Raw genomic sequence first — 15,305 nt, 5'->3', positions numbered from 1 at the left:
CGGGTGAATTCCAACCGGGGCGGGCGATTAGTGACTATTGCTGACTCTGTTTCAACTCCTTAGTATATCTTTTTATATACTCCGATATTTCTGACATATTACTATTCTATCTATATAACCCCCTTTTTCTGATTTGATGCGTATATCCCTCTTTGCTTCGTTTTATACACATTTCTTTTCTTTTGCAGTTTCTTTGTCTTCCCTCTCCCCATCCCCTTCCCCTCCTCTCCCCCCCCCCCCCTTTTTTTTTTATTTTGTTGCCTTTTTTTATTCTTCTTTTTTCATTAGTTTGCACTGATCCAGTGGAAAATGTGTTCTGTTCTGTAAATCATGAAGTACTAGTATATTTTTCCTCTCCATTTCTCCTGTCTGGAGTTCTTCGACTCATTTCGCCCGTAAATTTAGTTGTATTAGAAGGCAAGAGGGTAGCCATGCCTGAAGGAGGGGGAAAAAAGCGGAAGAAAGAAGAGATGATATTACAAAAGAGCAGCACTATAAAGAAATACATAGGTAACATCTAGTGGGGGTAAATAGTAGCTATCGACACAAGATATCATTGAGGGGGAGAAAGAGGAGATGGGGGCGTCTAACCATTCTCTAGCCACTGTCATTCTACTGCATATTTCAACACATACTCCTTTGCAATCCGGTTGAAGGTCGCGGGGCGGTTCCGATACATATCCGCGGCCATCGCCACCAACGCGTCATCTGGATTGGGGCGCTGTAGCAGCTCGAGGATCGATAGAAGCAAGAAGCGTAGCCTGGTCGCGGGCTTCCAGGTGTCGGGCTTAAGAATGGGGAGGCAAACGCTGCCGGTGGAGTCGATGTTGGGGTGGAAGATACGAGTGCGGAATTGGATGGTTGGGGGGCGGAAGGGGTACTCCGGGGGGAAATGGAGGTCGAAGCGGAAGAGGCCGCCTCTATATGGGGAGTTGTGCTATAGCCGCAATGAGGTGGGCATAGAGGAAGGGTTAGCTTTGGGCTGGAGAGGCATGCTGGGGAGCAGGCTGTGGGATGAGCAGCTCGGAACTGGTCAGGATACTTACTGGCCCTAGTATTGAGCCCTGCCACTTCAGCATGTCATCTCCTACTGGTGCCACGCTAATCCCTGGCAATATGTCGGTGTTGAGGTCGGCGAGTTCCTGTGCATTGAAAAGCAGTTAGAGAATGGGCAATGCCGCCGATCCCGGCCAAAGGGCAAGCGGGCTTAGGAAGGAGCGCGCACCTTCTGGAGCCGCCGGATCGCTACTCCCATCTTGGCTGCGGAATTGGAGAGGGGCTCAGGATTCCGACCGATGGCTGTTTCACTCCTTTTGCCACCCCTTACGCGTGATTGAAATGTGCCCGGGGATTTTGATTGGTGAGCTGCGGATATCTCAACCATACCAAGAACCGCCAAATTTCATTAAATTTTGTTCCCCTCGAATCTTGCTCCTTTCTCAATTTCTTCAAGCCTTCGTGCGCAAGGGCCCTTAAGAATCCCCCTCTCCCTCCTCTTCTGCCTTCCTCCCCTTTCCTTTACTGAATCATGGCCACAAAACAAGCTTACAAGCGCCTGACCAAAGAGTACATGCTGCTGCAGCGTGCTCCCCCCGACTACATCACTGCAAAGCCGCTGGAGTCCAATATTCTGGAATGGTAATCGCCGCCCTTGCTTCCTAATCATTGAGCCTAGGCACTTAGTCTTGCTGTCCTCCTTTTCCACTAGGCACTACATATTGACAGGCCCTCCTGAATCGCCCTACCAGGGCGGAGAGTACCATGGCAAACTCTCCTTTCCTCCGGAATATCCATTCAAGCCTCCTGCTATCCGGATGTTTACTCCCAATGGCCGATTCCAAGTCAACACCCGACTATGCCTGACCATGAGTGATTTCCACCCAAGCAGCTGGAATCCAAGTTGGAGCGTGGCAACAATACTAAATGGCCTCCTGAGCTTCATGGTATGTGCTCTTTTCCCTCTTCATCGCATGGCAATCCAGCAGCACCTCCTCTTTTTCTGTTTGATTTCGTTGACATACATCATCGATTGACCAAACACACCCTATTCCTTTGTCTAGTTGAGCAACGAGGTGACCACTGGAAGCATCAACACCTCTGACGATGACAAACGCATCTACGCTGCCCGCTCTCATGCCTTCAATCGTGCCTCGGCCAAATTCCGCGAAGTTTTTCCCGATATGTGTGCACAGCAAATTAGCCCTGATCCCACGCCGCCGATCTCGCTGGCACAGACGACCGCCGTCCCACGGAGAACATGTAACCCCGCGCTGAATCTGCCAACGGGAAAGGCCCCCATACCATCCGCAAACATCGCAACTCTCAATAGAGGGAGCAGGCCATGGGTAATAGGTAGGCGATGGGTAGTGCTGGCCACCCTTTTGGGATATTTGCTGCTAGCAAAACTGGTTTCACGATTTTCATGAAATGCTCGTATTTATCTGCGCCCTTGGTGATATTTAACCAGCGTTCTTGCTTTATTTATTTTTTTTTGTACTTTTTTTGTACTGTTTTCGCCATGATTGCTTTGTAATCCTTCTATTTTTATCCCTACTAATCTCTGTCTACATCCACAGACTCTGCTTTGTATTTTATAGCGATGCGAGAATCCTTGATTGAAGACATTTCATAAACTACAATATACAAAACAAATAGATATAAATAGCCGACTAGAAACAATAAGCAATCACCGTTGGAGGGAGGGGGATACAGCAAGGGGAATAGACAACTGGGCTATAAAGGAAAATCTCCAATGCTTGTGGACAAAGGAAAGCTAGCCGTTCAATCCGGCCTTCTCTCTCCAGCCCTCTCCATGTTTATATATCACAAGGGCCAAGCCGACCGCGACCAAGCTGGCGACAGCCAGTAGGGTTGCCAACCAACCGTAGCCAATCGCCTTACTTAAAAGAGGCCCCACGAGAGTGGCAAAGGTTCCCATTAGGTTGCGTCCAAAGTTGTTGACGGCCTATTGGATGGAGAGAAGCCGTGATGAATAAAAACTGAGGGAGAAGATAGCAATGAAATGCCAGAAAATGTCGGGAGTGGGTGGTCGAAACACTTACCATAGCAGAGGCGGACTGGCTCGATAGCGCGTCCACAAGATAGGTCGATGTGCTATTGGCCACCATCATAATTCCCAAGCCAACAAAAAATAGGCCAACCAGGGGAATGGCAATGGAATATCTCCCATCACTTAGCCAAGCGTAGACAAGGAGGCCTGCAGGGCTGAAAAGCAGCCCTCCTATGTATACGTTATACGTTAGCCTATCCTCGGGGGTCGAGTGGCCTTTGCGAGAGCGAGCAAGCATCAGGGAATAGTCGCATATTTTGCCCCCGAGAACAGAGCCCACTATTAGACCTGAATAGATTTCCAAAGGCAAAGAGGGTTCGACGGATTAGCGAAAAAAAAACTTGTATGCCGCCAAGTTGCGCTCTGCTACGCTAAGCCTATTTTACCTCCTCCCATGGCTAGATAAATCAGTCCAGTTTTGGATTCATCGAATCTGTATATATCATGGGCTTGGTGTGGAAGCATGATGTTGATGGTATAAATAGAACTATACAACAGCGCTACCGTCAGTGTGATCAGCACAACAAAGGGGTACCGTAGCAACAATAGGCTACGAAAGGGGTTTAGAGTGCCATGCTGTCGATGAGACTTAGGCGAAGAGGTAGGGTCCTCTTCGTCAGAGCTGGTGGTAGGAGTGGGGGAGATGGTTGGCTTGGAGTAGCGAAAAGTTTCAGGAAGGGCGGCGAGAATAAGGACCCACACCACCCCTCCGAAGATGGCCAAGAAGTAGAAGGTGGACCGCCAGGAGATGTACTCCCCAAGGAACCCACCCAGCACGGGACCTATACCGTTAAGGAGAGATAGGGTCAGTGCCTCAAGGATGTCAGCGGGAAGCAAGGCACACAGGAGCCATACCTATAATGGGCCCAACCAGGGGTCCAATGTAAAATAGCCCAAATGCAAAACCACGCTCATGAGTTTCCCATACATCTGCGATCGTGCCGGCTCCAAGGCTTTGCACGGCTGAACCTCCAAGAGCTTGGAATATTCGAAGAATGATGAGGGTGTATATGTTGTTTGCCAGCGCGCAGCCTACGGACGCTATCACATAGATAGCAAAGGTGACGAGATATATTAACCGGCGAGTCCCAAATGCCTCGCTGAAGGTCGCCCAAGCGAGCGGTGCCGCTCCCGTACAAAATATAAAAATGGAAACTAGGAGATAGATGCAGGTTATAGTTGTCCATGGTAAAAAAACAAAGAGGAGATCGGCGGGTACCTGTTGCATTGACGGCAGCGTTTGAAGTCGCCATTTCTTTCTCGATCGTTAACAAGGAGGGATACTGAAAAATGGAGACAATAAAGAGAGGGAAGGGTGGGGTTAGCATGTGGATTTCTTCACTAGCGCTGCATGTTATCTGATGAACATTTGCTCACGTAGATGGTAGTGCTTAGCGGTGCAATCACTCCCGCCAATGCAATGATAAGCAGTATCACAGTCTTCTTTTGGTGGGAATAGCTGCGGGGATCGATGTCACTTTTAGCTTGCAGCACTTTCCATAATGACCTTCTCCAGACAGGCGGGTGCAGTTGACTCTCACCTTTTTCAAGGTCCCCTGGTTCGTCTCTGTGAAGAGCTCCATGGACTGGAAGCGTTTTGGGGCTGGCGGGGTGCTCGTTGGCAGACATAGCGCGGCTGACATAGAATGGGATAAAGGAAGCAGGGGAGAGGAAAAGAGCTCTATAGGAAAAAGGATAGGGGTTTGCGTGGTGCAGAGTGAAAGCATTCAATTCGTAAAGAATGAGAATTTAAGAGTCATTATATCCCATGTTAACAAAGTTTGATATATGGTCTCGGGATTGACACAATCGGAAAAACGAGGAAGAAACGAGGCAATAAAAAGCAAAGACCTACCCTTTTTCATTAGTATGATCTCGAGAATGGCCCCCCCCCGGAAATAATTTGATCCCGCTGTAAATTGCCAACATAAACCAAAATCAGAAATTCAATCTCTTAGCTGTGCAATTTTCGATACCTAAGAAAGAGGCCTTTAAGAACCGTTTTCCCCGCCCCCCTTCACTGTCACCCCAACTAATCTCCCTTGTCCATTCCCTTATTTCCATGCCGGCCATAGACAATTCGGAACATGGAAGGACCGATGATCCCTTCACCCTTCCCGAGGGTCAATCCGGAGGGGGCTGTTTTACAATCTGTTTTCGACCACTGGGCGCAATCGCTGGATTCTTGACTGAATGTTTCCGCAAATGTTGTGGGGGCTAGTGGAGAATCGATTTGCCAAAACCTTTAGTTCAATAGATTCTGGAAAATTATTATAGCTTTAATACTCCTCGTTTCGACAGTTGATTTTGTCTCGATCTTTTTTTTAATTCTTTTGCGCAAAAATAATAATCTTTACAATGAATGATCTAAACTAGACTAATCAAAAATGCTGTCATGAACTGTAATGGGGCAGACGGCCATGCCTCATTGCTCCCGTACGCATATCAACAATTTACTCACTCAAATGGCTCTCATCCCTTGCAATTCACCCCCATCACTATCATGTTCTTATCAGGATATATGGAATTAGAAGGTACATATTGAATGACAGTCACGTAGAGATAAAACGGGTTCGAAGATTTTCTAAGAGAATTTTTTTTTTTTTCCACCCTCCTACTTCCTTCATTATCCCTCTGTTCCTCCTAAAGCGAGTGTGCGCATGAAGTGGTCAATTGGAACCGGTGATCATGTCGGAACAAAAAGAGGATAAGGTAATTGGCGCTTTATTAATGCTGATTCTCATTCCATGCTCCAACTGGCCTGCGCTTGCCACGGAAATAGAGCATAAAGCGGATCCTCTCCAAACGCCAGTCTCGCGTCAACCCTAATCAACAACAGGCATCCCCACGTATTCCAATGAGATCTCGCTTACATTCTTTTTCCAATCAACAAAATATCCAACCGCGGTGCCCTTCTTCACCCCATATGCTACGTCGCTCTTTATCCAGCTCGTGCACCATTTCTTCGGGATCAAGCCGTTCCCCTGCTTTTTTGCAGCCAGAAGTGAGGCGTGTTCCTGCGTGGAACAAATTCGAGCCCAAGAGCAGGGAGGATATTGGTACTCTTTGCTCTGCAAATTAAGTGGGGTGAGTGGGGGATAGGCTAATAACTGGCGGTCTCTTTTTCATAGCCGTGTTGAACGATTCCCGTACCACATTTATGATTCGTAATGTCCCGAACCGTTTCTCGACTGTAGGCCATCTAGTATAGTGATCCATTTTCTTTTATCGCACTCATCCTTGACTGCTCCCTGAGAATATAGATGGATTTCATTGATTTTCTCAATGAAGAGCACTGTGGCCGTATAAATGCAGTGTATGTGCGTCATGATTTCGACACCGGTGCTAATTCGGGATATGCATTTGTCAATTTTGAAACGCCTGCCGACGCAATCGACTTCTATTTCCGTCGCGTTGGAAAGCAGTGGCCTCCGCGATTCAAGTCGCGTAAGCTGTGCATGATGACATATGCAGATATCCAGGGCATTCAGGCCTTTTTGCGTCGCTTTGCGGCCTCCGAGTAAGTCCATGGCCAGGGGTTATATAAAGGGAAGAACAGCAGTAGCCTGATGTTTCGTTTTGCGCCTCTTTTATCTTTTTTTCCAGAGTCTTGGACGAGGAGCAGGTGAAGCCGGACTACCAGCCCCAAATGCTTTTTACGCGTGGGATTCTCCGTGGCCGTCCTTTTTCCATTCGCCGCTATCTCACCTTAGCTCACGATCTGCGCAGCGGTAGAATCGGCGAGGGGACCAATTACGAAATGCTAGGCTGCCTTGCGCTCGATCACCTGGAGAATTTGAAGTTTGCAAGCAGGATAGGTATGGATCGTGGATTCGCTGAAAGACAGCTGGAAATACAAGCTGGAAAACGAGCAGAACGGCTGGAGCGATTGAGGGCGGAGATGGAAGGGGAAAGTAGTGGTGTTCTACCGACTATCTCTAGGAGTATTCATGCGTCGAGTGCGCTTCCAGAGACGAATGCTTACGCGGAGACTGGGCACTTTGAGGGCTCGAGCGATCTGACCAGTGAATTCACGGACATGCGTATGAAATTTCAGGGTGCTTGGAACACGCTGTGGAGGGGAGAAGCCGATGCCATGGATGAGCAGGGCGCTGGCTGGGTTGGAATGGGGATGACCTCGCTTGGCCGTGAGGTCGGGGAGGGACCGAGTAGGAGGCAGGGAGTATTGCCTACTATAGGTCTGGGACTTAGTGGGATGCAGGAGGGAGAGGGTGAGAAGACATGCGAAGAAATTAAGGAGAGCGAGAGCTTGCAGAGTTCGAAGGGCAAGGGCAAAGAGCGGGACCACGCAGACGGAGAAAAAATGTCCACAGATAAGCAAGTTCCAGTGCAACCTGTGAGCAAGCAAGAAGCCGACGTGGCGAAGTTTTCTGAGCCATCTGAGGAGAAGAAAACGCAGGCGAGGGAGGTGACTATTGTTCGAGAACAAGAGGCTCTAACCAAAGGGGGGGTGACGATATATCCAGAGGATCAGGGTGAACCGGTCCCGGGTCTCGAAAAAGATAAAGCAGAGGCTATACTTGGAGAGGGGATGAAAGACAGGGGACCCGAGCCTAAGCAAGAGCGAGACAGGACGATGTGGGAGAAGTGGATGGAGATGAACCAGATGAAATCTATGGAGGTAAAGTCCAAAAGGGAACGAAAGTCAAGACGGTATAGCTCTGAGATTTGAACGCACGATGGGTTACCAGCAGGAAAAGTGAAGGATTGATATATATATACATATACATATACATGTATGTTTGTTAGGATATCCCTTTTGTAAATACAACTGTGTGTATGTGCTTTTTTCTATACTCTTGTAGGCATTCGATATCATTCTGCTTTGTAAACATTATTGTCGTTGCCTGGTTTTTTATATCCTTTCGTGAGGCCCTTTCCCCTCTTTTCAGTAACATACCACGTATATATTTGTTTTCACCAAAAGTGTACATGGATGCGTATTTTATTTTTTTTTTCGCTTTTTCGACCTTGTTTTCTGGCCTGTTCATTAGACGATTCGCGCAAAACAAACAAGTGATGTATTTGAATAATAAAATAAAGGAAATTGCGAGCTGTAGTAACAAAAATAATAAAAAGGACCCAAGAATAACATCAAGGCGAATCCAGGGATCAGTCAACAAAGGCGTAAGAGAGGAAAATGAGATGGCGGAAGAAGTAGGATAGGACTCGGTGACAGAGAGGCGAGAGCCTGCAGTTTAACCAAATATACGGTGGGTCTGGGAAAAAAATTACAACCATGTTTAGAATGCTGAGAATTTAGAGATCCTGTGGATTCGGTCGAATTCTAGGATCGATTTTCAAGAGTAATTGTATGTTCCTCATCATGCTCGCCCCCTCCTCCCCCTCTTCCCTTAGGTATTCTAGCCCTGGAGGGAACCAGTCTCTCTGTTGCAGGGCCGATCGGGCCTCCTCGATGTTCTTAAATAGCGGGCGGTTGAGCCAGATCTCATAGAGCACACACCCTAGCGACCAGGAATCCATGGTGGAGGAGGCCTGAATTAATTCGCCTTTGGAGGCAAATAGCAGCTCAGGCGCTGAATAGGGGGTCAAAAGGTGCTCACTCGCATCGATAAGTTCATTGGCGATCATGGCTTGCTCGAACCCGCACAGTTTCCAAACCGTCTCGTCATGCGGCTCGCTAGAGAGGCAGCTTGGGGTGAGGGTCAGATAGACGACCTGTTTGGTACAGACCCAACGCATTGCTTGAATGAGCGAACGACTAACAAAGCCCTTGAGGAATGGATTCAGACCCATTGGTTCGTTCGCATAGAGAAGCTCCGAAAGAGCCTGTCCCGTACGCTCGTGAACCGCGATAAAAGTGCCGACTGCGTCGTAGGCGGCTTGCAAACTGACGATGTGTGGAGCGCGAAGGTAGTCGAGCATGGCTACATGGCGCGCAAACTCATTGTAGCAGGAGAAGAATTCTAGGGTAAATTCTTCGCTGGTGATCGTATCCTCCACCTGACGCACTTTGTTGGCGCTTGCCGCTGGATCATCCACAAGGCGGTATCGTTTTAGTAAGACTGTGTTTTGCCGAGCATCTGGGTGCACCTGCTCTGGCACCGGACCCACCCTCACATGTTTTGTGAACATCTCCTGCATAGAGCTCACAGTTTGATCTGCCAGCGGGTATGGGATACCGATTGCAGGATCCACCAAATTCGACGTAGAATTCGTTTTACTTAAGGAGTCTCCGATGGGAAGTGTCTCCATTTCAATCTTCTGCGAACCAAAGGCATCACTCGCCTTGAGTGACCTCGAATCTCTATTGACGGCTTCTCTCGAGGCTTTCTCCTCCAGCCGATGTGAATGAAGACGAGTGCGCTTGCGTCTTAGATGAAGAATAAGCGCAGCAGTGGCCATGGATAAAATGACCACACTTCCTGCAGTAATGCCAATGATTGCCCCTAGACTCAGTTGGCTGCCAGTCTTGGCAGCGTTGGGTTGGGTGGAAGCAGGTACGAGACTACCGCTTGCATCCCATACACCGCTTGGCGAGTAATACCTTAGTTGGTTTCCCGCTATTAGTAAAGGTCGATTGCCTAACATTGCAAGCCTCAAATTGTTTAGTTGTTCGGCCGTTAAGTCATTGGGCAGATCTAAGGGGCTTGCCATGGCCAGGTTTCCATCCGCAATTATTCGAGTTAATCTCTTGTCATTCTCGGAAAATATGTAGAGAGTCTGGGCGTCTCCTGTCATCTGCATATTCCCGCTGGTATTTGCGATGCCGCCGTTCACATTTAGCAGCACTGGCTCTTGACCTGGAATTAGATGTCGTAGCTGGAAACCAATATTCCCACTGCCTTTTTGCAAGATGAATAGGCCATTGCTCGTGCCTGTAACGGCGGCCACTTCTGCTTTTTCTCCCGTGATGTTCATAACATTAAATATTAACGGATTTCTCATTGCATCCAGTGAATAGATGTGCTGAGAACTGACGGCGAAGAGAGTGTTGTCTACAGCCGCAACTGGGAGTGGATGTGGCTCGCTTAACAATCCTTTAGCGCTATTATCGAGACGCACAGATATTGGGAACAGTTTGGGCTCTGGTTGGTTGAGATCAACAGTGTTAAGGGTGATAGTATCCTCGGGCACCAATCCTACATTATCAGCACTGAGTTTTCAAATGGGGGCAGAGCAGAGCTCAATATTTTATACATACGTTTAACGCGCGCCGGAAGTCCAGTTTCGCCACTCACCAATACACCCTTTGTTGGTTGAGGTGCTTGGCTATCCTTGTTGTTGTTACTATTCGCTATGGAAATAGGGGTTGAAAGGCTACTAGGTTGCGCTACTGTTAACAGTGAGCTTATAGGGACAAGACTAGTCGGGAGAGTAGAAGAGGGTAAAACGAGCGTGCTAACGGTAGGCTTATTGGAAATGGTGGGAGCAGAAGGATTGGATATTCCTTCTGCGCTGAAGATATGACCTTTCAAATCGGACGGAAGCCATATTGTGACGTTAGTGGAGAGAAGTGCACATGCCGTGTTAGCAATCGATATTGGAGTCCTCGGGCCGACGGAGGAAAGGAAGTCTCCACCATTGGAAAGGGGGAACTGATTGAGGGTGCCACTAGGACCGACGAGGGTGTGTAACGATTTATTAAAGAAGATTAGGCACGGGGTTGTAGCTGGTGTGGAAGGAGAGGCGAGTAATATTAAAGTAAGAAAGGATGCGTAGAGGAAACGCAGTAGGAATTTAGGTTGCATTATTGTAAATATATGGGTAAACAATAAACTGGTTCTAATGAGATGTCTAGAATTTAGAAAGACGCATGATTAGCATTAGCACCAGGATGATCGCAGAGAGGCGGTTTGAAAAGTTAGGGTCAGGTTGTATTACCCTTTAAACCGCAAACAACACGTTACAGCTCCTCATTAAGCATTAGAAACAGAGGTCATTAATGTGTAGATGCCACGACTTGTGCGAATCCTACGCTGATCTAGTGAGGAAGCAAGCGAACAATCAGTGAGCCGGATTCGAGACAAGGTGCCCAAGACTTGGGTCTGCTAGTTTGTACAAATAGTGTGGCGGGTTCTTCTATAATTACTATTGACGGCGATTTGCTGGATTTAAGTCAGGTCTGAGCCTCAATGTGGGACGATTGCCTTTTAAAGTGTTAGGAGAGGCTAACGGTTTGAGCAGGCCAATCCAGGAATTCAAGATCGGGATGTCAAGGAAAAACCAAGGGTAGAGAGATTGCTATGGAGAGGATGAGGCTTTAATTATTTCTCCAAGTACAACTAATAAGCAAGAAGGAGGAGAGGAAGAAAGCGCAGAAAGTTTCCAATACATACATTTCACAATACAAAAGTCCAAGAAGAAAAAAAAAGGCTAAACTAAGAATGGGTTTAAAATATACACAGAAATTATAAAACGTATGTTAATCAATGGATGTGCTGAGATATGTAGGGTGATGGCAATGAAGATAATCATGAATGGTATCAAAGTTCAAATTTTCCAAAGGCAAAGCAGTACGATAGCTTTTGAATACCCTAAGCAAATAAGATAGTCCCAAAGAAATCCTGTGTCATGTATATATAGTATAATCCAAAAAAAGTACTACGAAATCGGAATTGGAGGCAAGGGTTTCCAGTAATCCAATTCCTCATATCCGCGTGGTAGCCGGTCTTCCCCGCGTTTGTCCATCAAGCGGCGCCACACGTTGGCTCGTCTTTTCCCAGTAGGATCGGAGCGAACTGAGGCCCTGTCGTCCTCAAATACCGTCATTTTTTTGCTCTTGCCTCGTGTGTCGAGAGTCCATTCACGTAATTGACGTCCATAAGCCAGAACTCCACTCCAGATGGTTGATGTGGTGGTGGATGTGGCAGAAATACCATACGTTTTTGTCTGCAGAGAAACTGACCGAGCGCTCATTCCGCTGCCAATGACATTTTCATACCCAACCTCTTCTGCCCTTCCATTCTGTCTTTTGTGCACCCTATCTCCACCGGCAGCCGTCTCCTTGTTCTTGGAGTCCGATAAAGAAACCGGCTTTCTTAAACTTTGAATCAGACCACCCAATGCTCTAGTCGCACCTAGTTCCATTTCATGTTTCAAGCGAACCTGCCTGCGCCAGCGACGTCCACGAATAGCTGATTCAGAGGCGATGGATGCGCGATCCCAGCTTTCATTTTCGAGTTGGAGGTCGGATAGTTTGGAGTTAGAGGATGGGGTTGCGGAGAGTGAAGGGGTGGAAAGTTCAGAGCTAGAGGGGGGCGGAGGAGCATCAGTGACCGCCGCTTGCTGCCACTGCTCTTGTTGTTGTTGCAGCAAAAGCCGCTGTTGCTGGGCAAGGAGTTGCTGGCGTTGCAGAGCCAAGTTCATCAAACCCGATGCATCTCCCCGCCGCTTTTCGGTGACAGTGGCGTCAGACGCAACCGATGATTGACTCTCGTACCCATCGCTCCAGTCTCTTCCAAGAGACTCGCAGTTATTTTGTAAATACTCAATGTCCTGTGCATACCCGCTATCGTGAGATCCGCATTTGATTGTAAGCGGTTGAGGTGGCATGGGAGGGCTTTCGTTTGTTTCGACGGTTGAATTCTGAGAACGCAAAGTTGCACGGTCACCGGCAGTTCCTATTTTCATTATCATGCGAAGACGATCCGAGTGACGACGCTTAAATACCCTAGCAAGCGATTGCGGATAGGATTCGTCCGCGATGGTGGAGGCAGTATCGACGCTGGAGGTGGAATTAGCCGTGGAGTCATCGCAAGGATTTGGGTCGTTATCAGTCGTGGCCGTAGGGAGATGAGGGTGCTCAGATGAATAGTATGATTCAGAGATGGAGCGGTGATTGTGGTCTTTGATTGTATCATCTGACGCTACGGATTCATCATCACTAGGCTTCAGGCCCTCATCTTCGTCTAACTTTGCATTGACGCCGCCGGTCTCTTCCATCCCAACGTGTTCCGTTCCCACTTCCTCCAAGGTTCTTGCCTCCTCATCGTCGCCAACAGGCTCTTCTTGGCTACTGTTTTCTGTGAGTCCATCTATGTGCGACTCCCTACTCTCGTCCATATAGTTCTCTTTCAATCCCGCCTCCATGACAGTAATCGCCCCATTTCCTTGCAGCTTCTCCTTCTCCTTCTCCCCCTCCTCATTCTCACTCTTCTCCACGTCCTGGAAATTAATTTTTCTATCCCCCTTCCTTTTCTTCTCTTGCTTTTCCTCATTTCCATTTCCAAGAGCTGCACGCTTAGGCTTACGTAGTCGGAATCCAAAGCGAAACAAGGCTTGTAGGCGTTGCAATTTCATCTCCTTCTGCTTCTCAGGAATAGCATATTTCTCCTCTTCGCCTTCTATGGTCTCGTTTCCCTCCTGCGACTCTTTTTGCTCCTTTTCCACCTCTTTATTCTCAATCGGATAGTCTTCCGGATATGCCACTGGTACGAAATCGGTATCCAGCGTGTCCTGATCAGAATCACTCGTGGTGGAGTGGAACGGAGTCGAAGATCTCCACAGTCGAGGCCAGATCGCCTCCCTAGCACCCGCTCCGCCACTTAGTTCTCCGCCATTCTCTGGCTCTGACTCGTTACCTGAGCGATGCCGGAATCCAACCAAGGTAGTAATGCGCCACGGCTTCTTTGGTGGTGTTGAGGTGGATGAGGAAGTGGATGCGGATGAATTGGTAGACCGGCGGGCATCACTGGTAGATTCAGATGCTAGAGACACCTCGTCGAATATGATGCTCTCTGTCTCACTTGGTCGTGAAGAGATCTCAGATCGTGTATCTGCCTCTGATTCTGGCTCGGACTCAGCATCGTAGGGAGAGTCTCCCATCGAGCTCGGATAACGCGTAGGAGGAGTTGCCCATCGATGTAAAAGCGCAGATAAGCGTTTTGCGAGCCCTGGAGTCCCCGAAGAATGCTTACGATTTTTCTTCTTCTTTTTCTTTTCCGGACGCACCACCACAACCGGGATCGGGCAGTGTTGCAAACAATAGCGCGATATGCCTCCTAAGAGAAGACCTTTGATGGGCGAGCGATGCCGCGTTCCTACGACAAGGAGCGAGGGTTGATACATGGTGATCATACTCTGAATGGTGTCTGGAACCTTGCCAACCACATATTCAACAACGATACTTATCTGGAAAGTGAAACACAAATAGATGAGGCTGATGAATAACAGGCACAGGAACATCGACACTAGTCAGATCCAGAATTGCGTTACATTACCTTCTTCTCCTTGTTTTTCACCATAATGTTATCCATGACTGTCTGGGCCTCTTCGCGGGATTGCTCGACCTGAGCCTTAAGTCCCTCAGGAGTGAGAGTCGTGCCGAATATGCCCGTCGATGGAGTTAGCCCGGCATCATTCTTCAGCACTGATAAATAAAAAATGCGGCGTATTAGATTTCAAGCGAATTTGTCAGGTTCCCAAAAAATGGTCATTACTTAGTTCGCGTAATTCTACGGATACGACCCGTAATGCCACGATTTCATCTCCATCGTCCACCAGCCTCTCTAGGACCCAGCCTAAGGCGTAATCGTAGTCGGTGTAAGAGTGTGCGTCTGTTGTCACTAGAAAAGTTCGACTCCATCTTGTGCGCCTGTAATCGTTTGACTTGGCCTGAAGTGTGAAGGAGAGAAGAGGTAAAGAGGAATCGAGGAGATCGAACGACACCTTTCCAACATAACCAGCGCGGTTTGGTGGGAGGGAGCGCGAGCGAGGTCGGTGGCGCCGTTTAGTTGTGGATTGCTGAGAGGGATAGTGCTGAAATGGAGGCGTGGGGTTGTTGATTGGAGATTCGGATAGCATCCGGGCTTCTAGAATGCGGGAGCTCATAATGACGACAGGGTATTTATAGATTAAAGGGGGCAGTCATCTCGCCCGCCTGGTCATTCCAAGACAAAGTGAATGAAGAATTAAGAATTGTGGCAAGAAGCAGAGGGGGAAAATTTTTTTTCAGTTCACACCTCCGCCCCCAACAACCACAGTGTCAGAGTCACATTATTTCATTTTGCTCAGGTAGAGTTTAGCACGTTTATTAGCTGCATATTGAGAAGAAACGCCGCAGATATTTCTTGAGAATAAACATAACACGCACCTATCCCCTCCTTGTCAAGTCGGTTGACATTTTCCGAAACAAAGCATTCCTGTTTGTCTTCCATTAATCCAGCTTAACACTGGATCATTTGCACCAATGTAAACGATCCATCGACGAAGTGGCGTGTAATTTCGAGCATGATCAGGCGGAAAAATCCTT

General features: G+C 48.0%; 6 protein-coding genes across 6 annotated transcripts; 2 read left to right on the top strand and 4 right to left on the bottom strand.

Moving 5' to 3' along the window:
- Nucleotides 1-607: 607 nt before the first annotated feature.
- Nucleotides 608-1,384, bottom strand: VTP21DRAFT_9114 (uncharacterized protein; the record flags this gene model as incomplete). Its single annotated transcript, XM_069400036.1, has 3 exons — nt 608-937; nt 1,047-1,142; nt 1,226-1,384. 3 exons carry the CDS (start codon nt 1,382-1,384, stop codon nt 608-610), a joined length of 585 nt encoding a protein of 194 aa, XP_069254002.1.
- A 144-nt stretch (nt 1,385-1,528) lies between these two features.
- Nucleotides 1,529-2,426, top strand: VTP21DRAFT_9113 (uncharacterized protein; the record flags this gene model as incomplete). Its single annotated transcript, XM_069400035.1, has 3 exons — nt 1,529-1,638; nt 1,709-1,943; nt 2,061-2,426. The coding sequence occupies 3 exons, from the start codon at nt 1,529-1,531 to the stop codon at nt 2,424-2,426; spliced, it is 711 nt and encodes a 236-aa protein (XP_069254001.1).
- Nucleotides 2,427-2,773: 347 nt separating this feature from the next.
- Nucleotides 2,774-4,999, bottom strand: VTP21DRAFT_9112 (uncharacterized protein; the record flags this gene model as incomplete). Its single annotated transcript, XM_069400034.1, has 7 exons — nt 2,774-2,965; nt 3,063-3,358; nt 3,457-3,852; nt 3,926-4,225; nt 4,290-4,353; nt 4,448-4,751; nt 4,926-4,999. The coding sequence occupies 7 exons, from the start codon at nt 4,997-4,999 to the stop codon at nt 2,774-2,776; spliced, it is 1,626 nt and encodes a 541-aa protein (XP_069254000.1).
- Nucleotides 5,000-5,758: 759 nt separating this feature from the next.
- On the top strand, nt 5,759-7,763 carry VTP21DRAFT_9111 (uncharacterized protein; the record flags this gene model as incomplete). Its single annotated transcript, XM_069400033.1, has 5 exons — nt 5,759-5,782; nt 5,853-6,129; nt 6,202-6,263; nt 6,334-6,590; nt 6,677-7,763. The coding sequence occupies 5 exons, from the start codon at nt 5,759-5,761 to the stop codon at nt 7,761-7,763; spliced, it is 1,707 nt and encodes a 568-aa protein (XP_069253999.1).
- Nucleotides 7,764-8,350: 587 nt separating this feature from the next.
- VTP21DRAFT_9110 (uncharacterized protein) lies at nt 8,351-10,803 on the bottom strand (the record flags this gene model as incomplete). The annotated part of the gene is made up of 2 exons (XM_069400032.1): nt 8,351-10,194; nt 10,257-10,803. 2 exons carry the CDS (start codon nt 10,801-10,803, stop codon nt 8,351-8,353), a joined length of 2,391 nt encoding a protein of 796 aa, XP_069253998.1.
- Nucleotides 10,804-11,656: 853 nt separating this feature from the next.
- On the bottom strand, nt 11,657-14,884 carry VTP21DRAFT_9109 (uncharacterized protein; the record flags this gene model as incomplete). The annotated part of the gene is made up of 3 exons (XM_069400030.1): nt 11,657-14,185; nt 14,275-14,423; nt 14,494-14,884. 3 exons carry the CDS (start codon nt 14,882-14,884, stop codon nt 11,657-11,659), a joined length of 3,069 nt encoding a protein of 1,022 aa, XP_069253997.1.
- Between the last annotated feature and the right edge of the window lie 421 nt (nt 14,885-15,305).

The sequence above is a fragment of the Calcarisporiella thermophila genome (genome assembly GCF_041956535.1).
Source record: "Calcarisporiella thermophila strain CBS 279.70 unplaced genomic scaffold VTP21scaffold_5, whole genome shotgun sequence".
NCBI classification, from domain to species: Eukaryota; Fungi; Calcarisporiellomycota; class Calcarisporiellomycetes; order Calcarisporiellales; family Calcarisporiellaceae; genus Calcarisporiella; species Calcarisporiella thermophila.
This window is presented reverse-complemented; position numbering and strand designations above follow the sequence as displayed.